The 24,262-nt window shown below is 39.2% G+C and overlaps 1 protein-coding gene across 2 annotated transcripts in view; it reads left to right on the forward strand.

Moving 5' to 3' along the window:
- LOC126276507 (protein GPR107) overlaps nt 1-4,687 on the forward strand; it is a 209,423-nt gene extending 204,736 nt beyond the window's left edge. For both annotated transcript variants that reach the window (XM_049977281.1, XM_049977282.1), the window contains exon 13: nt 3,041-4,687. In XM_049977281.1, the coding sequence (XP_049833238.1) occupies nt 3,041-3,176 (136 nt within the window). In that variant the 3' untranslated portion in view covers nt 3,177-4,687. The remainder of the gene's footprint in view (nt 1-3,040) is intronic.
- Nucleotides 4,688-24,262: the final 19,575 nt, after the last annotated feature.

Consider the following 24,262-nt stretch of genomic DNA (forward strand, 5'->3'; position numbering starts at 1 on the left):
ATACTCGCCGATTACTGTATGCAATAAATATGTTTTATTTCATTTTGACAATATTATGAAAACCATATAGCTGAGATGCTGAGTTGCAGACTGCCAAACAAGTAAGCTTTTGGCCAAAAAGTCTTCATTGGAATGACTGAGTCTGGCCTCGGCAGCCAGATACTGTGTGTGTGTGTGTGTGTGTGTGTGTGTGTGTGTTATTTCATTTCTATTTATTTCTCTTAGTTTTACAACAGAAATATTAAGTTGTCAGTAGAGATTCATTTCTTAGCTCAGTGCATAACATACAATAAAATGATTGTTTTATTTTATCCATTATAAAATGGTACTTGAAAGCATGCCGCTGTAAAACCAGTGCTTTTGCTTGTTAAAACAGTAATACTTGCTTTTACATGATGACAGCAGCAGGTTGATATCAGATTTGTGGTATCCTGTAGGATGTTGAATCATAAAGTGGGTTACACAGCTTTATGAACATTCAACATAAATGCATTGAGCATAGAGGTCTTTTAATTGCTCTTTTCTGAGAAACAACTGTCCTAATGCAATGTGACATGAAACGTAACGGTCTTGTCATCCATTATAACAGCTCAAAGCCACATAAAAACAACAATGACAAAACAACAACAAAAAAGTCCTGTCTATATATTCTCTTTAAAAGCAGTGATAATTAAGTGTCAAACCACCTTTTTAATTATTTGTCTACACGTCATTTGCTTTCACTATAAATACTTGTACAAACAATCTGCTGAATATACCCCTGATAAATATGCAAGGCCATTCCCAAGTGTGAAATGTGACTTGATTAGAATAACTGAATATGAAAGCTATAAATGAATGTGCTTGTGTCTGTACAGAAAGGTAAAAGGTAATTACAAAAATAATGCAGCAGTTCGTACATCGCAAACATCATGCATCATATGACATAGTATATGACAAACACATTTCATTATTGGGATCATTTCCTAAAACTTGAAATTTCTGTGACTGGCAGCAGCAAATCCTGTTGTTTAACAAAAACAAACATATGATCCTGTGCTGCCAGACGACTAGTATTTCCCAACTTGATGTTGCAAAACATGGTGGCTAAGTTTTCAATTGACTCCAAATGTGGCGCAGTCTTTGCCTGTCTATGTTGTTTATATAGGTCATCGTTTGAACCTATGCTGTGCTTCATTGTTCCCCAGTTGCAGAATAGCAACAGCTAGACTCTGGGCAGGATACTGTGGCCAGTAGATATGCAGATGGCAGAGCATGCGTGAGGAAAGTGGTAGTGGTGGGGGTTGTGGGAAGATGCTGTACAGGAAATGCCAAGTGCTGGAGGGAAAGTGCCATTCTAAACTGAAGCCTGCACTCACATTTCTTGTAAATCTTAAGTGGTGCCCCTCCACACCCACACTTATATGGTGAACATTCAGAAAAATCTGTCACCACTGCTCTGGTTAGTACCTAAAAAGAATTAAGCCGAAAATGCAGCAATTTATTTTTGCTTGGATTGTTAACTATTTCTAGCCTTCAGAGAAGTGTCAAGAGTGGCAAGTAAAACCTACGCATTTCTCTTTTTGCCATATTAAAATTTGCTTCTTTTGCCAAAACACAGTGGAGTTTACACAGTCTCAACTCGTGAATGTGTCGCACAGATGTAATTGCAAAAAAATTCTGAAACTATGGTTTATTAAGTTTATTACATGAGGAACTGAGGAAAAGTGAGGTCAGTATCTTATGAAAAAGCACATCATTGGTACAAAGTAAATCCGTAATGTCTTCATTTATATTGGTCCTTAAAAATTACATTCTTTCATCAAAAAGGTCTGTAGTTAGTGGATTAACATAGTAGATAATGAGGTTTTGCATAATAACCGTATGGAAAAATACTCCCTCATTGTGTGATGTCATTTGTCAAAATCTCATTTCAGAATCTCAAACAATTTATGAAATATGAGGAATGTTGTAAATATTTCACTCTGGCTTTATCGCTGGCACGTCACGATCGCAAAAGAGTGTGCTATGTCAGATGAATTGTCTCAAGATTGGTGACAGATAGAGACTTTCAGTCAAGTCTAAAGAAAAATTCAATTTGTTAACTAAATTTCATAAGAAACAACATATTATGTAATATGCACCAAACGCAAAATAATAGCAGCCCCTAGTTTTCAAAGAAAACCTTTTCAAATTTTGCATAATGTCTTACTCCCACTTAAATATCACAATAACTATGACCATTAACAAAGTGACGGGCACATAATCATGAACCTGACGTATAAAATTACAAGTAAAGGAAAAATGATTTTTTTTTTATTGAATAGTTTCTGTAAAATCATTTGAGAAAGATTGTGGGGCATGCGCCTTGATTCTGTCGTTGACATCTGGCTGAAGGATGGCAGTCACTGTCGCCCTGCCCTTCCAAGCAAATGAACCGTATCTTGTGTGGACTCCATTGAACTTGGTCTGTGTGTTGTCAGATTGGTGCATAACTGGCATGGTGGAATGCACTTCTGATGCGATTCCACTTATTCTGATCATTATCCTTCTACTTCTTTGCTTCAGCGTAGCAAGTGACAAAAGACTAACACACACAAATGAAATCTTGACACTAGCCTTTGAAAACAGAGGTTTCCTGCTTCACAAGGAAGAAATGGACAAAATTTCAGGATATGGAAACTGTTAGCTGGTTACAGATTATTTGCATTCTAGATCATTTGCAGTGGATATAGATCGAGTGTTAAATTTTAGAAGTATTTTACATTATGTCATTTAAAAGGGGGGGGGGGAGGGGGGTATTCTTGTAGCACAGTCCAATGGTATGTTTTGTTTTTTAATTAATTTGTGATTCTGGTACCTTATTTATTATTCATACTGCTGTTAATTTTTTAATTTTTTTTTTACTATTTATTTGCCCTGCAGTGAGCACATGTTATTCTTTTATTGTTGTTTGGATTTGCAATTTCAGTCATTTTTTAGCTTATATTTTATACTGCTGTTCAAACATAATCATTTGTATAGTTCACTTTGTTATGTTTTTAATTTCTGTTTGTTGCAGGATTAGTCAATCAGGCCTTACTGAAGGACTCACAAAAATTGCACGCTCCTCTAAGCAGCACCCAGTTGAAGATGCATCTGAAGAAGAGAAGGATGCCCTCATTGCTAAACGTGAAAGTAGTCATGAATATGACTGACTGAATCATGGAAATTCAGTGTAATTTCCAAAGTTTTACACATGTGAAAAGAAAGTATGAACTGTGTACATATTAATGGTTAATTTATTGACTGATGACTTTATTGAAAAACACATTTTGTATCAAAAACTTTAAGTGGGCAAACATGTTCCTTGTTCTGTTCAAGACGCAATGCCACTCAAGATCTCAACAGAGAAGCTCTTCTGGGTCATAATGCTGCATATTTTGTGTAATCTGTGAAATGTGGGATACCAGAACTTTTACTTTAAAGAGTCATGATGAAGTAATACAACTGTATTATTATGGTGATACATCATCTTTGATGTGTTAATCATTGTCCCTTGCGTAACTATATTCAGTGACTGTGCAGATGCAGTATTGTTAAATTTGGATGAATTAATGTTTAGTTTTGAATTCTCCCTGTCAGCTAAGATTGTGACTTCGTACGTTGGTAAACACTGATAATGTGGTATTATATATTGATGGATAATCCAAGATGTATTGCAAAATGAGGACAGATAACTAATTACTAAATAGAAGAGTTGCTGATTAGTGAACAGGCACATAGAATGTATGGACAATATATTGACAACAGACAGTCTTCCTTCAGACCACACATACACACACACACACACACACACACACACACACACACACACACACACACTAAAACGTTATTTAGGTTTACCATACATTTGTTAAGTTTTGATACTTTACCTTTAAGTCTCTATGGTGAATTAATTCTGCACGTAAAAATCAAAGTGTGTATGTACTCATGAGAATTGTTAATTAATTAGGGTTCAGATTATTTTTGTCAGTTTGGAATATTAAAAAAGAAAACTTATCTTCATGAGGAGCTATGGTCTTCAAGCTGCCATTTTGGAGTAAGCACCAGCAAATACATATATCACATTGAATAGAGTAGTACAGTGTAGTATTCAGTATGACTTTATAGACATTTACAAGCTCCCTGACAAAAGGAAGCCTTTGCTGATACATCAGTTGCCATTCTTCAGGACTGAATTTACAGGTTGGCACCTATAACTAAAATTTTTAGCTATGGGAAAAATAAAATATCAGTGTTTACCAGTAAATGGAAGCCACATATGTTTCAGCTGTCCTTTACTTGTAGAGCTTTAGTGTATGATAAGGAAAAGTGTAGCCTTAAATGAAAATAAATGAGCTTTCATTTCACCTTTTTTAAAATCCTCTTGTGGGTACCCTGTATTGTGTGACATTTCTATCTAAAGCTTGATAACGTATATTTCCTCCAACAATCTCTTCTTAAAAAGTGAAGGCAGTTCAGGTTAGTATATTACTGACTCTTCTGCTTATGTGTTCTGCTACCTAATAAGTAGATGCTTTTCATAATTTTAGTATTTGTGATACATCACCATTGTTTTTGCTAAAGCAACAGAATAATAAAAGTAGTATTAACTTAGATGTCTGTTGAAGGACATTGTACAAAAAGACTTTCTGTTCATTCTCTGAATAAACCAGCTTGCTGCTGCTGTGAGACTGTCATTGGCTCTACCCAAAACACTAGCATGCTCTACCCAAAACACTAGCATTTCATGGTATTTTAAAAATGTATGTATGTATTGTAAAATGGAGCGTAAATACAACTTTATACTGTCACTAAATGGTGAAATTTATTAAAACAGCCCAGTGGGATAGTGAAAAATGGCATCTTGGTGTTAAATTATTTATCTTTGTACATTACAGTAGCTGTTGTGTAGTGTAACATGGGATTCTTTGGAATAAAAGGTGTGGTGTCACCGGCAGACACCACACTTGCTAGGTGGTAGCCTTTAAATCGGCCGCGGTCCGGTAGTATACGTCAGACCCGCGTGTCACCACTATCAGTGATTGCAGATCGAGCGCCGCCACAAGGCAGGTCTAGAGAGACTTCCTAGCACTCGCCCCAGTTGTACAACCGACTTTGCTAGCAATGGTTCACTGACCGCTCTCATTTGCCGAGACGATAGTTGGCATAGCCTTCAGCTACGTTATTTGCTACGACCTAGCAAGGCGCCAGTATCCGTACTATTGATATTGTGAATCATGTACCATAAAGAGCGACGTTCTCCATTAATGGATTAAAGTTAAGTATTCCACCAGCTACGTCCGTTTTTCTCAATTCTAATTCCCTTGTCATGTTCCAGACCTCACGCCAGCCTGCGTGAGCTAAAACGCGTGCAAGACATATTTTAGGTAGCTGGTAAGGGTAAAACGCTCAACACACTCTAGTAATTGTCACTTATTCTTGATCGCTAATGTTATAGCAACGCACATGGCTGTTTTAAATAGTCTTGACCCATCATTTCGATTTAAGCTGTGGATAAAAACCATTGGGCGTAAAATACAGAAGAATTACCTATAAGCTGTTTATGTCATTTAGTAGCTTTGACAGATTACATTGTGACAAAGCGAAGTAGTCTGAGAGAACAGTCATGTGGCACTACATAGCAGGACCATGCAAGTAATTAACTTTGAGAATGGCAACCAGAAATTAGGAGATACACCAACAAAATATTTTCACACTCTGAGCAGAAAGTTGGTGACTGAAATTTCATGAGACGGTCCTCTCTCAACAAAAAAAATCCTATGTTTTAATGACTGCCACCCCAATTCGTGTATCATATCCATGGCACTTTCTCTCCTGTTTCATGATAATACAAAATGAGCTGCCCTTCTTTGAACTTCTTTGATGTCCTCCATCAATCTTAATCTGATGCAGGACCCACATTGCACAGCAGTACTCCAGAAGAGGATGGAAGAGTGTAGTGTAAACCGTCTCATTAGTAGACCTGTTACATTTTCTATGTGTTCTGCTAATAAATCACAGCCTCCGATCTGCTTTCCCCACAACATTATCTTTACAATCATTCCAATTTAAATTATTTGTAATTGTAGTCCTTAAGTTCACAGTTGAGTTTATAGCCCCTAGAATTGAGTGATTTTTCATGTAACCAAAATTTAGAGGATTCCTTTTAGTACTCATGTGGATGATTACACTGTTTGTTATTTAGAGTCAATTGTCACTTTTCACACCATGCAGATATCTTGTCTAAATCATTTTTCAGTTCATTTTGATCATCTGATGTTTTTACAAGATGGTAAATGACAGCATCATCTGCAAACAATCTAAGAGGGTTGCTCAGATTGTCTCCTAAAATTAATATAATATGACGAAACACCTGATTTGAATTAATCCTGCAACAGGACTGGTTGTTACACCTCAATTGTTAACTCCTTCAAGACTCAAACCAAATGTGATTGCAAATGTTGCCCAAAATAAACGTGAAAGTAACTGCACTGGTTTCCAATTTTTTTTAGCACTCCAAACAGTCAACATGCTATTTTAAAACCTGCCATAACTGTCATAGTTGATGCGAAGCAAAATTCACATACAAGTACACACGAAAGTTTGCTAACAGATTTGTGAAATCCACTGTTTATTAGTGTGGTGCATGTAAAGCAGTTGTACGCTAGTGCTTTAGTTAGCTGTTGTTTCAGGAAGTGTGATACCGCTTTATCAGGAGAATGTGGTGCTTAACTCATCAAGGCATTAAAAAAATGGGATTCGTACCAGATTGGGTTGATAGAAGAGATAGAGAAGATCCAACGGAGAGCAGCGTGCTTTGTTTGGTAATCACGAGAGCATTACAGAGATGATAGATAAACTCCAGTGGAAGACTCTGCAGGAGAGACACTCAGTAGCTCGGTACAGGCTTTTGTTAAAGTTTCGAGAACATACCTTCACCGAAGAGTCAAGCAGTATATTGCTCTCTCCTACGTATATCTCGCGAAGATACCATGAGGATAAAATCAGAGAGATTAGAGCCCACACAGAAGCATAACGACAATCCTTCTTTCCACGAACAATACGAGACTGGAATGGAAGGGAGAACCGATAGAAGTACTCAGGGTACACTCCGCCACACACCGTCAGGTGGCTCGCGGAGTATGGATGTAGATGTAGAAGCAAACCTTAAGATAATAGTCTGGTAATTGCTTGAAATGCAGTGTTCTGACTAGAATTCGAGCTTGAAAAATATTCTGTATGTTACTGAATCTCACAGTGCAAGTGAAGCTGAACTCTCGGAACATTTTCTGCTGGCTGTGGATATCTTCAGCAGTTGTTAGCTGGTGCCTCTAACAGGACACTCGAGGATAATTTGGAATGTGAAATGCTGATTTAATTTTTGTACAAATTCAGTGTACATGGATATTGCGTATTATAAGATGATATGAAACTGTCATATCAATTCTAAAGAAATTGTGTTTTTGAGGTTTCTGAAGTTCTGTATACATAGAAAAACAGTGTTCCAGATTTATGTAACACATTCAAATAATGGTGACCCTTTGAACTTCTCCGTAAAACTATTTCTATTTAGTGTTATTGATATTATCCTGCCTGATGGGGCTTAAGATACTGCAGATGATAAGGATGCCAAAGAATCCATTGTTATTTAAAGTTGGAGTACTTGTTTAAAGAACTCTTACAAAAGTGAGTCTAGAAAGATAATACAATTTGAAGTCCAGAAGTAAACGGGTCTCTGATTGCCATTGGCAACATTTTTCAGAAATTGGTTCTTTTCTTTGGTCAGTATTTACTTCTAATTTTCTAATTCAAAATAGTTTTATATATTTAGTTAATGGCATAGTATACTGTGCTCAATCACTAAGAATACAAAAATTGACCAAGAACAGTTTTAAAAAATGCGAAACCCAGAACATGTGGTAGTCCTACATCAACAATATGTGTCAGAAAAAATGCTGTAATTGCCTGAGACACATCCCTTTCGACGGATGTCGCATTGGATGATACCTAATCATAGGATAGGCATAACTTAAATCAAACAATGGAAAATCCTTGATGGAATGTAACAATATTATGAAAAGGATAGAAGCTAGTCACCATATAGTGGAGATGATGATTCACAGATAGACACAACAAAAAGACTCGCAGAAAGTGAGCTTTCAAACAACAAGGCATTTGTTGGAAATAGGAAACTGACTATTTTCGATGAATACCTTGTCAGCTGAAAGCTCACTTTCTGACAGTCCTTTTGTTGTGTCTATCTGAAACTCAGCATGTCCACTAAATGGTGAGTAGCAACTATCCTTCTCTTAATATTGTTATGTTCCATACTGAATTTTCCATTCTTTGAATTTGCTTACAGCTTTTCTTCCATCTTGTAACTCAGTGCTGTTTTCCTTTGTTACTATTTTCTAATGCCTTACTGTCCTTCTTTCTCTTCTTTCCTCTGTTTATCTTGTCACCTTACAAACTGTAGTGGATGCTCTACTTATGAGGCACACTGTATCAACTGTCTTGGCCACACACAACAGACAGCTACAAGGTGATGCTGATTGTTGATGCAGCATCTGATGCCTCACATTACTCCCACTGATATACCTTCATATTGATCACTCTTCCTGCATCACTCTCGTGTATTTTTGTGTGTTATCTCCCTACCTTCCTGTGCCACATGAACTTGTATCTCATTCTACCAACCCCTCTGCACCCCGCCTCCTCTCTTTTCCACTTCACACCTCCTAACTTCACTTAATCTAGTCACATCTACCATCCCCATTCTTCACACTCATAGACCTGCAACTCACATTACAGTCTTTTTATTTCTTGTTGCTTTGATTTCATTGTGTCTTCACACCAATGTCACGTGGTTTTTGGCTTTCGCTTTCGACGTACCACCTCAGATTTCATCTGTTTCATACTTTTTCATAATTTTTCCTGTGAGTGTATTTTCACGAATTGTTTCAGATTGATTTCTAAGTTATTTACATATTTTTAGACATTTTTATCCACCGCCATGGAGCCTTTCTTTCCTTCCATCTGTGTCGATACAGGAAACTTTCTTTAACTGTTGCCAGAACCCAATCCCACATACTGTTCTTTTGTTGCTGCTTGGCTCATGGACCCCCCCCCCCCCCCAATTCCCTTACCATCAAATTACCTATCTGTTCAGATTTCGACAGTCCTGAACCCTTACCATCACAGTCCTGCTACAAAACCATGTCAGTCAGGGATAAACCTCCTAGCAGTACCTCCTCTTCATCTGCAAAATTTTCATGCTATGCAGTCCCAAATCCATGAATCCTATATCACACACTGAAACTCTTGCCCTCCAGGAACTGGAGCAACATGTACAAGGCCGCCTCAAAAAACTCTCCACCCTGTTCACTTCCTACCTCCACCTTGGACTACCACTATCCACCACCTCTACAACAACTTCCAAACTTCCCCCACATCCCATCATAGCTGACAAACCCTTTCAACCTACTACATTTACTCCACCCTCAAAAACTCCCTCCCACCACCATACAGATACTAAAATCTAAACAGACCTAAGCACATTTGTTAACGTTTTTTCCTAAAGCCCTAGCTCTGCAGAGGCCTCACATTTTAACCCACTCCCAAATTCAATCATGCAGGACTTTTTAAAGGCCTTCTCTTGATCCCTACAGTGCAAACACTTTTTTGTCACCAACCCTACCAATCAGGCTCAACCAAAGACCAATACTGAACCGCTCAACCAAAGACCAATACTGAATCGTGCATGACTCTGTTCACTCCTCCGTTCAACCATGATCAACCCCCACTGCCTGGTGAGGCAAGGTTAGAGGTTAAGAAATTCTGTAATTTCTTAACCTCTAACCTTGCCTCACCATCATTCCCCAAATCATTCAACATGCAAGCTAACCTTACATCCATAGAAAGAACTGCAATCCACCACTTAAAAACTGATCCTCTGCCAGCTGTCAGATTCATTCACCTACAAACCCTGGCACAGTGACCCCATTCCAGAAATCCAGCAGTATCTACAGTCTCTCCTCAAAACTCGGCCCATCCCAGAACCTCTTCCTGAGTCCATCTCTCTCCTTCACGCCCACTGCTCCCCACATGCTTACCTTCTACATGTTTCCTAAGTCCATAAACCCAGTCACCCAAGATGCCCCCACTGGCCAGTTACTGTGCTCCTACTGCTCTGCTCTCATAGACCAACACTGTCAGCCTATTTCCTGCAACATACCCTCCTATATAAAAGATACCAACCATTACCTCCACTGACTCAATAATTCCTGCCCCTTTACCACATAGTGACCTGCTTGTCACTTCCTCTACACTAACTTTCCTAATGCCCATAGCTTTACTGCTATTGAACACTATCACTCCCAGCGCCTCCGGATTCCAAACCTGTAACCTCCTTCCTCGTTGCCATGACCAACTATATCCTCACCCTCAGTATTTTTCCTTTGAAGCCATTACCTACAAATGAATCTGGGGTATGGATATGGGCACTCACATGGCACCATCCTATGCCAACCTATTCATGGGCCATATAAAGGAATCGTTCCTAAACACCCAGAATCCCAAATTCCTAACCTGGTTTAGATTCACTGATGACATCTTCATGATTTGGATTGAGGCTGAGGACACCCTATCCACATTCCTCCAGAACCTCAACATCTTCTCCATCACTCTCTTCACTTGGTCCTACTGAACCCAACAAGCCACCCTCCTCAATGTTGACCTCCACCTCAAATATGGCTATATCAGTAACTCTGTCCATATCAAACCTATCAACCACCACCAATACCTCTGCATCGACAGCTGCCCACCCATTCCGCACCAAGAAGTCCCTTCCATACAGCCCAGGCACCTGTGGCTGTCGCTTCTGCAAATGAACTGTTCCTCTCGAAACATACTGAGGGTCCCACAGACTGTAATTATCCTCCCAGCCTTGTACAAAAACTGATCTCCCATGCTTCATCTTACCAGTCACCTACAGCCTCCCAAAGTCCCACTGTCTGGCCAGCAAGGAGCATTCCTTTCATGGCTCCGTACCACTCAGGACTGGAGCAACTGAACCACATTCTCCGTCAGGGTTTCAGTGGTATTCTGTTGCTCACCGAACATACACAACATCCTGGTCCATTCCTACACAACACCTGCTCCCAACCCTTACCTCATGGCTCACTCCATGTAATGGACCTAGATGCAAGACCTGTCCCTCCCACCACCACCACCTACTCCAGTCTGATCATAAGCATCACCTATCCGAGCAAAGGCAGGGCTATGTGTGAAACCAGTCTTGTGATCTACAAGCTAAGCTGCAACTACCATGCTGCATTCTATGTGGGCATGACAACCAGCAAGCTGTCTGTCCGCACGAATGGCCACCAACAAACTGTGGCCAAGAAACAGCTGGACCAGTCCATTGCTGAACGCACCACCCAGTATGATGTTTTTCGTTTCAATGGCTGCTTCACAGCCTGTACCATCTGTATGCTTCCTGCTAACACCAGCATTTCTCAATTGCACAAGTGGAAATCCTCTCTGTAATCTTCCCGTAACCCTCCTGGCCTCAACCTTTGTTAGTCATTGTCCTTATTCATCTAGTCCCTCTTCCCTTTCCCATTCCAGCATTACACAGCCCTCTATTGCATCGATGCACCCACAGTTTTCTTACTTCCCTCCTTTTCCACTACCACCCCACCCCTCTGCCATATGTCTAACATTCTGACTGCACCTAGCTGCCTTGCGCCTGTACACTCCCACAAGCAGCGCTTTACTGCCCCCACTCCTACTCTGCTGTCCCTTGCCCTCCTTGCCCCCGTCTTCTCCTTACCCCCACCACACAGCTGCCTCTCCCAACAACATATGCTGCTGCTTGCAGTTTGGCCTCAACAGCCAGAGACTGTGGTCGGGTGTGTGAGTTGCATTTGCGCGCATGCCTTTGTGTGTGTGTGTGTGTGTGTGTGTGTGTGTGTGTGTGTGTGTGTGTGTGTGTTTTATCTATTTCCAACGATGGCCTTGTTCACTTTCTGACAGCGTCTTTGTTGTGCCTATCTCTGACTTAGCATCTCTGTTATATGATAGGGATTGGTTACCTATTCTTGCTTTTGATGGTAATAGAAGTAATACAAAAACTGACACCTTTTTAAGTAAAATCCAAGTTTATTAATACAACACTATTGAAATACACTAATACAACCATACTGGAATAATAAAAACATTCCAAACATTGCGTGAATTTTGAGATTTGATGCATTCATAAAGCAGTTTGTCTTCAAGTTTTACCAAAAATTAATCATAATTTTTAAATTGTCTTTCTTATGTTGTGTAAGTGATTTGCCCATCATAAGTATTGTTGTCTGTGATACTTCCTTTTTAGCCACACCTTTCTTGTGAAATCATTAATTTAAGACCATTGTTTGAGTTTATTAAAGGTCCTTTTAACAAGAACCCTGGTTTATAAGAAGTAACTTTTACTCATGAAAGTTTTGTAATGTTAACTCTTGCTATGTTAATAATAAAGTGTCTGCTACTTTTTTAAATAAAAAAAATTAATCTTTGGGTGATTACTTTAAACGGATTTGTCAATTTAACATTTTCTATCATAGATGGAACATTGCATTTAGTAAGTCTTTTTTGCTTTTCCATAAGAGCGAATTCACGATTGCCATTAAGAAAGAACTGACCCCAGACTAGGAACTTATGGTTTATTCCAATACAAGTTAAATATACCCACAAAAATACTTTTATTGCGTTTTTATTCTGCCCACAGCAGTTACCACTCCACAATGTAAGTTTGTCAGTAGATTCAATTTCTTTGAGGTCTCAAAAGACACAGGATGCAACTTCATTCACTCCCCTACCTGATATTCCTTCATGTCATGTATTCATAATACTGATGTTATTGTGGAAATGGTTACAAAGGTTGAAATTTGCAAGTTGTCTTGAGTAGTACATGTTAGTATCGGTTAAGATTGGTAAAGACAGTAATGCTTCTAAATCAAATGCAAATGTTGCACTAGGAATTTGAGATTTATTAAAATCAAACAATGGAGAATACAGGAGGGAATGTAATAATATTATGGGAAGGAAAGTTGCTACTCACCATATGGTGGAGATGCTGAGTCTCAGATAGGCACAAAAAAAGACTCTCACAATTAAAACTTTCGACCATTAAGGACTTATTCAATAATAGACACACACACACACACACACACACACACACACACACACACACACACACACACACACACACACACACACTCAACTACAGTCTCAGGCAACTGAAACCATACTGCGAGCAGCAGCACCAGAGCATGATGGGAGTGGCGACTGGAGTCTCCCACCTCCTCCCAAAGTTCCACTGTCCGGCCAAAGAGGAGCATTATCCTCATAATCCGGTACTACCTAGGACTGGAGCAACTGAATTACATTCTCCGCCAGGGTTTCGATTACCTCTTGTCATTCCCTGGAATGAGAAATGTTCTGCCCACTATCCTTCCCACCCCTCCCGCAGTGGTATACCATTGTCCACTGGACCTACACAGTATACTCATCCAGCCTTACACCACGCCTTCTCCCAATACCTTACCTCATGGCTCTTACCCCTGTAATAGACCTAGATGCAAGACCTGTCCCACACATGCTCCCGCCACTACCACCTACTCCAGTCCCGCCACTAATATCACCTATCCCATCAAAGGCAGGGCTACCTGTGAAACCAGGCATGTGTCTACAAGCTAAGCTGCAACCACTGTGCTGCATTCTATGTAGGCATGACAACCAACAAGCTGTCTGTCAGCATGAATGGCCACCGACAAATTGTAGCCAAGAAACAAGTGGACCACCATGTTGGTGAACATGCTGCCGAACATGATATCCTTCATCTCAATACTGCTTCACAGCCTGTGCCATATGGATCATTCCCACCAACACCAGCTTTTATGAACTGTGCAGGAGGGAACTTTCCATACAATATGTCCTACATTCCCGTAACCCTCATGTCCTCACCCATCCAGCCCCCTCCCTATTCCCATTCCAGGACTACACATCCATCATTCCACCACCACACCCAGTCTTTTTTTACTTTTCTGCTACCCCCCCCCCCCCCCCCCCCTCCGCCTCTTCCCACTCAGTTTAACCTGCAGCACTTCACGGTCGACCACTTGCGCCATACTATCCTCCCCTCCTTGCCCCCAGCCTCCACCTTGCCCACAAGCAGTCGCCACTACCATCATGCAGGTTCCCTGAGACTGCAGTCGTGTGTGTGAGTTGCTTAATTGTTTGTGTGTTTGGGTGCGCCCACGTGCTAGCTTTTGTTGATGAAGGCCTTAATGGTTGAAAGCTGCAATTGTGGGACTCTTTTTGTTGTGCCTATCTGCGACTCAGCATCTCTGCTGTATGGTAAGTAGCAACGTTCCTTCTCATAATTTTGGTAAATTTATTAAAATCTTTTTTCTTTTCATTTCTTTTTCATTTTCCTTTTTCAGGTTTCAAATTATGAAGTTTTAGTCTATTTCTGAACTCCCTTAGCTGTACCAGACAATGTTGCAATTTGACAAACAAACAAATCACATATTGTACATTTGTTGCTCAAAGGATAATTTACTTTTGAATTGCATATTAAATAGCAGGTAATAAAAATGGTATGACACAATGGTGTGGGAACTGTAAAGAGAAACTCTGGAGGGAAGAACACTATTAAGAAAATTTAGAGAACCAGCATTTGAAGCTGACTGCAGAATGATTCTACTGCTACCAGTATATATTTCAGGTAAGGATGATAAAGATAGGAGAAATTAGGGCTCGTTCAGAGACATACAGACAGTCATCTTTGACTCACTCTGTTTGTGAGGGTCAGGAAAGGAAATGTCTAGTACACACCATACTATGACTTGCGGAGTATGTATGTAGATGTGGATATTTTTTCTTAAAAACCTTGTAAAGTGTGGAAATGTTCAAATGGTGGAAAAAGTGTTCCTTCCCTGAATCCTGCCTCCTGTAGCGGCTCATAAAGAAAGGCTTTGTCATAATGAGTAAATTTTCTATCAATTTTCGTACTACCCATTTTTTCAACTTACGCTGAGTTAGCAGTCTGCTTGATTCATACTAAAAGCTCACACAGCAAAAATTTTCAGAAAATATTCTTACAAACTTGCATAATTCACCCCATTTGCAACAGTGGCCTACCTCTTTTCAGTCTGGCCTCTGGAACCACTTCTAATGGATGGTATCCACTCCGCAAGTCCATTGTCGAGAAGTACTTGCTTTGTTCTAGGTTATCCATCATCTATGTGATGTTCAGAAGTGGTTATGTGTGTGCCACAGTCCTGCTACCCAAGTGGCGGTAACCATAACAAAAACTATACTTCTTGGGCTTTATCATAATTCCCAGCCCCCAGGAGCTACTGCTCTCTTCTATCATCCCACGAAGTCCTCCAAAACTAGTTGCAACGACAATTGTATTCTGTATGGCCTTCAATACACTGGTGCTTTGTTCTCTGTTGGAATCCTGTGTTGCATTACTGGCATAGATGCCAACAGAAAACAGATACTGTAATTTTAGCAACAGGCCCTCCCACTGTATCCTTTCTATCTCCTTTAAACACTTCAATTTCTGATGCAATGCAGTCCTAGCAGTATCCTGTGCCCTCTTATACCCTACGCACTCTATGTGGCAATTTCCCTCATCTGTAATCTCTAGTATAGCCAATAATGTTCCTTTTAACAACTTACCCAAGACTTGATTACACAATCAACAATATATATATATATATATATATATATATATATATATATATATATATATATATATAAAACAGAAAGAAACTTCCACATGGGAAAAATATATTAAAAATAAAGATTCCAAGACTTACCAAGCGGGAAAGCGCCGGCAGACAGGCACATGAACAAAACACACAAACACACACACAGAATTACAAGCTTTCGCAACTGGCAGTTGCTTCGTCAGGAAGGAAGGAAGGAGAGGGAAAAATGAAAGGGTGTGGGTTTTAAGGGAGAGGGTAAGGAGTCATTCCAATCCCGGGAGCGGAAAGACTTCCCTTAGGGGAAAAAAAGGACAGGTGTACACTCGCACACACACACACACATATCCATCCGCACATACACAGACACAAGCAGACATATTTAGAGGCAAAGAGTTAAGGGCAGAGATGTCAGTCGAGGCGGAAGTACAGAGGCAAAGAAGTTGTTGAAAGACAGGTGAGGTATGAGCGGCGGCAACTTGAAATTAGCGGAGGTTGAGGCCTGGCGGATATCGAGAAGAGAGGATATACTGAAGGGCGAGTTCCCATCTCCGGAGTTCGGATAGGTTGGTGTTGGTGGGAAGTATCCAGATAACTCGGACGGTGTAACACTGTGCCAAGATGTGCTGGCCGTGCATCAAGGCATGTTTAGCCACAGGGTGATCCTCATTACCAACAAACACCAACAACCTGAAAACAGCTTTCGCATCCCGCAACTACCCTCCCAACCTGGTACAGAAGCAGATAACCAGAGCCACTTCCTCATCCCCTCAAACCCAGAACCTCTCACAGAAGAACCCCAAAAGTGCCCCACTTGTAACAGAATACTTCCCAGGACTGGATCAGACCTTGAATGTGGCTCTCCAGCAGGGATACGACTTCCTAAAATCCTGCCCCGAAATGAGATCCATCCTTCATGAAATCCTCCCCACTCCACCAAGAGTGTCTTTCCGCCGTCCACCTAACCTTCGTAACCTCTTGGTTCATCCCTATGAAATCCCCAAACCACCTCCCCTACCCTCTGGCTCCTACCCTTGCAACCGCCCCCGGTGTAAAACCTGTCCTATGCACCCTCCCACCACCACCTACTCCAGTCCTGTAACCCGGAAGGTGTACACAATCAAAGGGAGAGCCACATGTGAAAGCACCCACGTGATTTACCAACTGACCTGCCTGCACTGTGATGCTTTCTATGTGGGAATGACCAGCAACAAACTGTCCATTCGCATGAATGGACACAGGCAGACAGTGTTTGTTGGTAATGAGGATCACCCTGTGGCTAAACATGCCTTGATGCACGGCCAGCACATCTTGGCACAGTGTTACACCGTCCGAGTTATCTGGATACTTCCCACCAACACCAACCTATCCGAACTCCGGAGATGGGAACTCGCCCTTCAGTATATCCTCTCTTCTCGATATCCGCCAGGCCTCAACCTCCGCTAATTTCAAGTTGCCGCCGCTCATACCTCACCTGTCTTTCAACAACTTCTTTGCCTCTGTACTTCCGCCTCGACTGACATCTCTGCCCTTAACTCTTTGCCTCTAAATATGTCTGCTTGTGTCTGTGTATGTGCGGATGGATATGTGTGTGTGTGTGTGCGAGTGTACACCTGTCCTTTTTTTCCCCTAAGGGAAGTCTTTCCGCTCCCGGGATTGGAATGACTCCTTACCCTCTCCCTTAAAACCCACACCCTTTCATTTTTCCCTCTCCTTCCTTCCTTCCTGACGAAGCAACTGCCAGTTGCGAAAGCTTGTAATTCTGTGTGTGTGTTTGTGTGTTTTGTTCATGTGCCTGTCTGCCGGCGCTTTCCCGCTTGGTAAGTCTTGGAATCTTTATTTTTAATATATATATATATATACCAAGACTTACCAAGCGGGAAAGCGCCGGCAGACAGGCACATGAACAAAACACACACACACAGAATTACGAGCTTTCGCAACTGGCAGTTGCTTCGTCCTTTCATTTTTCCCTCTCCTTCCCTCTTTCCTGACGAAGCAACTGCCAGTTGCGAAAGCTCGTAATTCTGTGTGTGTGTTTGTGTGTTTTGTTCATGTGCCTGTCTGCCGGCGCTTTCCCGCTTGGTAAGTCTTGGAATCTTCATCTCCCTTAAAACCCACATCCTTTCATTTTTCCCTCTCCTTCCCTCTTTCCTGACGAAGCAACTGCCAGTTGCGAAAGCTCGTAATTCTGTGTGTGTGTTTGTGTGTTTTGTTCATGTGCCTGTCTGCCGGCGCTTTCCCGCTTGGTAAGTCTTGGAATCTTTGTTTTTAAAATATTTTTCCCATGTGGAAGTTTCTTTCTGTTATATATATATATATATATATATATATATATATATATATATATATATATATATATATATATATATATATATATACCAATCAGGAAAGCGCCGGCAGACAGGCACATGAACAAAACACACACACAAAATTACTGCTTTCGCAACCGACGGTTGCTTCTTCAGGAAGGAGAGGGAAAGACGAAAGGATGTGGGTTTTAAGGGAGAGGGTAAGGAGTACAGAACTGACAGACTTCACAGACTCAACAACTGACTCTCCGAGCTAACCGCACTGCATATCCGAACTGACCTGAACTGGAAACTGACAACTCCTAGGTGTATTAATATCTTTCCAAACAATGAGAGTCTTTGACAATGTTTTGTTTACAATACAATAGCAATTCACGACTTAAAACTAAATTAGACAGTACAGAATTTTAGTACAGATTAAAGTAAGTAAAAGGATCAGTACATATAAATTCTTACAAGCATAATTTCCAAATAGATTTTATAACATTTTTCTACCAGCTTCTGGATAACCTTCACCAGATTTGTACCGATGTTTCCAGAAATATCTTGACATTCGATTCTGGATATTTCTTGAGTGATTTAGAACAACTATCTATATGTAAAATGATTTAAATCGTGTTTCAAAAAGCAAACAAATCTTTTTAGCAATATTTCTTGATACAAATCGTCTTTCGAAATTAGATTATGAAACAGTTTTCACAAGTTTTCGTATTTTTGCGATCATAATATAGAATTTCTCCATAGAAAGTTCCAGAAGTGTGCATTAAACGATCATTCACAGACTTTCTCTTTAGCTGGTGAGTTTTTAAAAGTATCTTGTCCATATTATACGAAATAATTTAGCTCAAAACTGATAAATTATACAATTAATCAGAACTACAGCAAACAGTGAGTCTTTCTTTTACAAAATGAAATATAATTACAAAATTGAATGAAAATAGGTTACTAACACTAATATATATTTACATTAATTCTATTTTTGTTCTTTCTGTGCAAAATGTCCTAATATTGACACAGTACAATATTTAAACATCACCAAAGTTTCCCTTTACATTTTGCATATCTGTATCGACATCCCCTAAAAGTCTACAGTATCGAATACTTCAATATGTCCCAATATGTCCTGTAATGTTACACAACCCCCCCATCAGAACTTCCACGTGAAACACGGAATGGTTGATGTCCTTACATTACAAAACAGAAAGGTTTTACACATATCTTTGGCGTCTTCTTTCTTGAAGACCGGTGATCTTCTTTCTTGAAGGTCGGTGATCTTCTTCCTTAAAGGTCGGTATACCTCAATGCCACACACTGTATTTCAGTCTCATCTTCACAGTCCGTATGGTTTCCATATATACTGCAGGCTATCACAGGCTGCAATAGCACAGTCCGCTATGAATATACAGCATACAGTGGTCAAACCCAGTTAAACATTAGCAAAAGCATTTAATAGTCGGTGGACCGGTTTTTAAGGACACAGAAATTTGAATTCTCTAAAGTCTAATTACTCAAGAAAATTTACTCTAAATAATTTCTTAAAGCTAAGAGAGGATAGACTGACAGATGGAGAAAATTGATTATACAGGATCACAGAATAAGTGTAAGATGCAATGCCAGAATACGAAAATGAAATATGACAATTGCATAGCTAGGGGACCTAGTGCTCGCCAAACACTTAGCACACAAAGAATGTATGCTCCCCTGAGGAATCAGATAAATACAACATAACAAAGTATACAAAAATATCCTGGTAAGATTACATATAAAAGTCTATAAACATCTATTATCTAAAATACTTTTTTACATTTTTTTATACAATTTCAGTTCGGTCACGTTTCGTAGGCCAAACAGTCTGCCAGAATTTGGGTAGACTAGACGGTAAGCATTCGGATGAGGATTGTCCTGAATCTTGAAAGGTCCAATGTATATGTCAAAAAACTTTTTTAATTCACCACTGATGGCTTTAGACTTCTCTTGTGTTTTAACAAGGACCAAGTCTTCAATTTTAAATTGAGTAGGCTTCAATCTTTTGTCATGTCTACATTTCCTCTTATCACCTTGAGATTTCATGGTCTTTCTCACTATTTCCTCTCTCTGTTGAGTACTGTTATTTCATCAAAATATTGGGGGATTGAAGAATAAAAGTACTAAAGATGTTAAAAAAGTTCAAGATACTCACAAAAGTAAAGTGAAAAATACTGTTAGTATATTTCATCAAAATATTGGGGGATTGAAGAATAAAATTGATGAGCTTCTGCTTTGTTTAGAAGATATAGAAACCAAGAATGTAATAGATATACTATGCCTGTCTGAGCATCACATTGTCACTGATATGCAAAAGGTTAGCATCAATGGGTACAAATTAGCTGCACATGTAAGTAGAGATAATATGATGAGAGGAGGAGTTGCCATATATGTCAAAAGCTTCCACAGTGCAAAAAATTTAGAAACTAAAAAATTTTGTGTAGAGCAACATATGGAAGCATGTGCCACTGAACTTAAACTAAATGATGGCACTTTCATAATTGTAACAGTGTATAGGTCCCCCTCAGGGAATTTCCAGCTATTTCTAGAAAACTTGGATGCTTTGTTGTGCTATCTGTCAGACAGGGGGAAGCAAATTATCATTTGTGGGGATTTCAATGTTGATTCCCTGAAAGAGTGTAATAGGAAGAATGACCTTTTAGTATTACTCAGTTCTTTCAATTTTAGCTCCGTCATTGATTTTCCTACTCGGATAACAAAGAACAGCAGTACATTGATAGATAACTTTTTTATAGACCAAGATAAGTTTAAGGACATAAATGCTTATCCTGTTGAGAATGGTCTTTCAGATCATAGTGCACAGCTTGTTACAGTACATGACATAGCTCCATGCAGTATAATAAATCAGACTTTCAAAGCAGTGCGTTCAATTAACAATATAAATATTGCAAACTTTAGGGAAAGCCTACAGCAGCTAGACTGGGATGAAGTGTATAAGGAACCCGATGCAAACTTGAAATATAACTTATTTCACAATACATTTTTAAGGGTATTTGAAAATTGTTTTCCCAAGAAAATAGTTAAATATAATTCCAAGAAAACACATAAAAAACCTTGGCTAACTAAAGGAATAAGAATATCTTGCAACCGCAAAAGAGAACTGTATCTAACAGCAAGAGGGAGTACTGACCCCAAAATTGTTCAATATTATAAAAACTATTGTGCGGTACTAAGAAAAGTTATTAAAAAGTCCAGAAGCATGTGTATCATGTCTGAGATCAGTAACTCTGATAATAAAATTAAAGCAATTTGGAATATTATTGAAAGGGAAACAGGGCAACCAAGAGCACAGGAAGACTTTAGTGCAATAAAACTGAATGACAAGTGCACTAACAAACAATCAGAAATTGAAAATATTTTGAATAATCATTTTTTAAATGTTGTGGAGAAAATAGGATCTAGATCTTCACTAGAAGAGGCAAGGCTATTAATAGAAGAGGCCATACCTGCGCAGTTTGAAACAACTGTAATTCCACCAACCTCTCCCTCTGAAATCAGTAAAATAATAAACTCACTGAAAAGTAAACGCTCTTACGGAATTGATGGCATTTCCAGCAAAGTACTTAAAGCTTGTTCCCCACAAATAAGTTGGATTCTCAGCCACATATGTAATAGCTCTTTGGAGCAGGGTGTTTTCCCTGATAGACTGAAATATGCCATTGTAAAACCATTGCATAAAAAGGGGGATACGTCGGATGTCAACAACTACCGCCCAATCTCTCTTCTGACAGCTCTATCAAAAATTTTTGAGAAAGTAATGTATTCAAGAGTAGCCTCCCATATTTGTAAAAATAAAATACTAACAAAATGTCAGTTTGGTTTTCAGAAAGGCTTTTCAACAGAAAATGCTATATATGCTTTCACTGATCAAATATTAAATGCTCTGAACAACCGGACATCACCCGTTGGTATTTTTTGTGATCTCTCAAAGGCCTTTGATTGTGTAAATCATGGAATTCTTTTAGATAAGCTAAATCATTATGGTTTGAGTGGGGCAGTGCACAAATGGTTTAATTCATACTTAACTGGAAGAATGCAGAAAGTTGAAATAAGTGGTTCGTGTAATGTTAAAACAACAGCTGATTCCTCAAACTGGGGTGCTATCAAGCACGGGGTCCCACAGGGTTCGGTCTTAGGTCCTTTACTGTTCTTGATATACATTAATGACTTACCATTCCACATTGATGAAGATGCAAAGTTAGTTCGTTTTGCTGATGATACAAGTATAGTAATAACATCCAAAAACCAAGAACTAAGTGATGTAATTGTAAATGATGTTTTTCACAAAATTATTAAGTGGTTCTCAGCAAACGGACTCTCTTTAAATTTTGATAAAACACAGTATATACAGTTCCGTACAGTAAATGGCACAACTCCAGTAATAAATATAGAATTTGAACAGAAGTCTGTAGCTAAGGTAGAATTTTCAAAATTTTTAGGTGTGTCCATTGATGAGAGGTTAAACTGGAAGCAACACATTGATGGTCTGCTGAAACGTCTGAGTTCAGCTACGTATGCTATTAGGGTTATTGCAAATTTTGGTGATAAGAATCTCAGTAAATTAGCTTACTATGCCTACTTTCATTCACTGCTTTCGTATGGCATCATATTCTGGGGTAATTCATCGTTGAGTAGAAAAGTATTCATTGCACAAAAACGTGTAATCAGAATAATTGCTGGAGCCCACCCACAGTCATCCTGCAGACATCTATTTAAGGATCTAGGGATCCTCACAGTAACCTCACAGTATATATATTCCCTTATGAAATTTGTTGATAATAATCCAACCCAATTCAAAAGTAATAGCAGTGTGCATACCTATAACACCAGGAGAAAGGATGATCTTCACTATGCAGGGTTAAATCTGACTTTGGCACAGAAAGGGGTAAATTATGCTGCCACAAAAGTCTTTGGGCACCTACCAAACAGCATCAAAAGCCTGACAGATAGCCAACTAACATTTAAAAATAAATTAAAAGAATATCTAGATGACAACTCCTTCTACTCATTGGCTGAATTTTTAGATATAAACTTAGGGAAAAAAAAACCCTTAATCATTAGTGTCATGCAATATTTTGTGTAATGTAATTTCTTGTACAGACATCTTTTATTAACCTGACACGTTCCACATCATTACGAATTGTCGTATTCATGATCTATGGAAAAAGTATTAATCTAATCTAATCTAATCTACTTAATGGTTTGCAGACTGGAAAATCAATGAAATCACTAATTGGTTGTGGTGGTTTGCTATTATAATGTATTTCATAAGGCGAAAACCCTGTTGAGGAATGCTGTAGGCTGTTCACAACATCTTCGAATATCTCAACATAGTCAATCCAACTAGCATGATCAGTATTGCAGTAGGTTCTAAAGAATCGCCCAATTTCCCTCATGTATCTCTCCGAAGGGTTTCCTGATGGATGATAAGCTGAAATAAGAATGTGACTTATATTTTCATCTTCAACAAAAGCTTTCCATACTCCAGAAGTAAATTGAGTCCCATTGTCTGATAAGATTTTCTGAGGTTTTCCAACCCTGCCAAAATAGTCTCCTCTGATTTTTGAAATAATGCTCTTACTGTTTGCCTTGCGAAGAGGGTATAACTTAATGAATTTTGAAAAAACATCAACCATAACAAAAATGTAGCAATAGCCTCCTCTGGTCTTCGGTAATGGTCCATATAAGTCGACAGCGACTAACTCGTGTTGTTCTTTTGGTAAGATGTTTTGCATCAATCCTCGACAAGTTTGGTTGGATACTTTTACTCTTTGGCACCTGTCACAACCCGTCAAAATTTTTCTAACCCTCCTGGCTATGTTGTTAAAGTACACATTTTCTTGGATTTTCTGGATACACTTTTGAATCCCACAATGACCAAAACTTTCATGAATGTACTTGATGAGTACATTGATGTCTGTTCAGGCCAACATAATTTCCATACATCGCTATCTACACTGTTTCTCTTGAATAGAATCCCCTTGTAGATTTTGTAATAATCTCCCACTTTTTCATGTCCCTTTTTCCCTAAATAACTTTTGACCAGTTTACAGTTCTCATCGTGGTTCTGATTCCGTCGGATGTCATTACAAATGTCTCTGATTTCTTGTTCATTGTCCACCCCTCTCAAATACATAA

This window comes from Schistocerca gregaria, chromosome 1 (genome assembly GCF_023897955.1).
Source record: "Schistocerca gregaria isolate iqSchGreg1 chromosome 1, iqSchGreg1.2, whole genome shotgun sequence".
Lineage (NCBI taxonomy): Eukaryota > Metazoa > Arthropoda > Insecta > Orthoptera > Acrididae > Schistocerca > Schistocerca gregaria.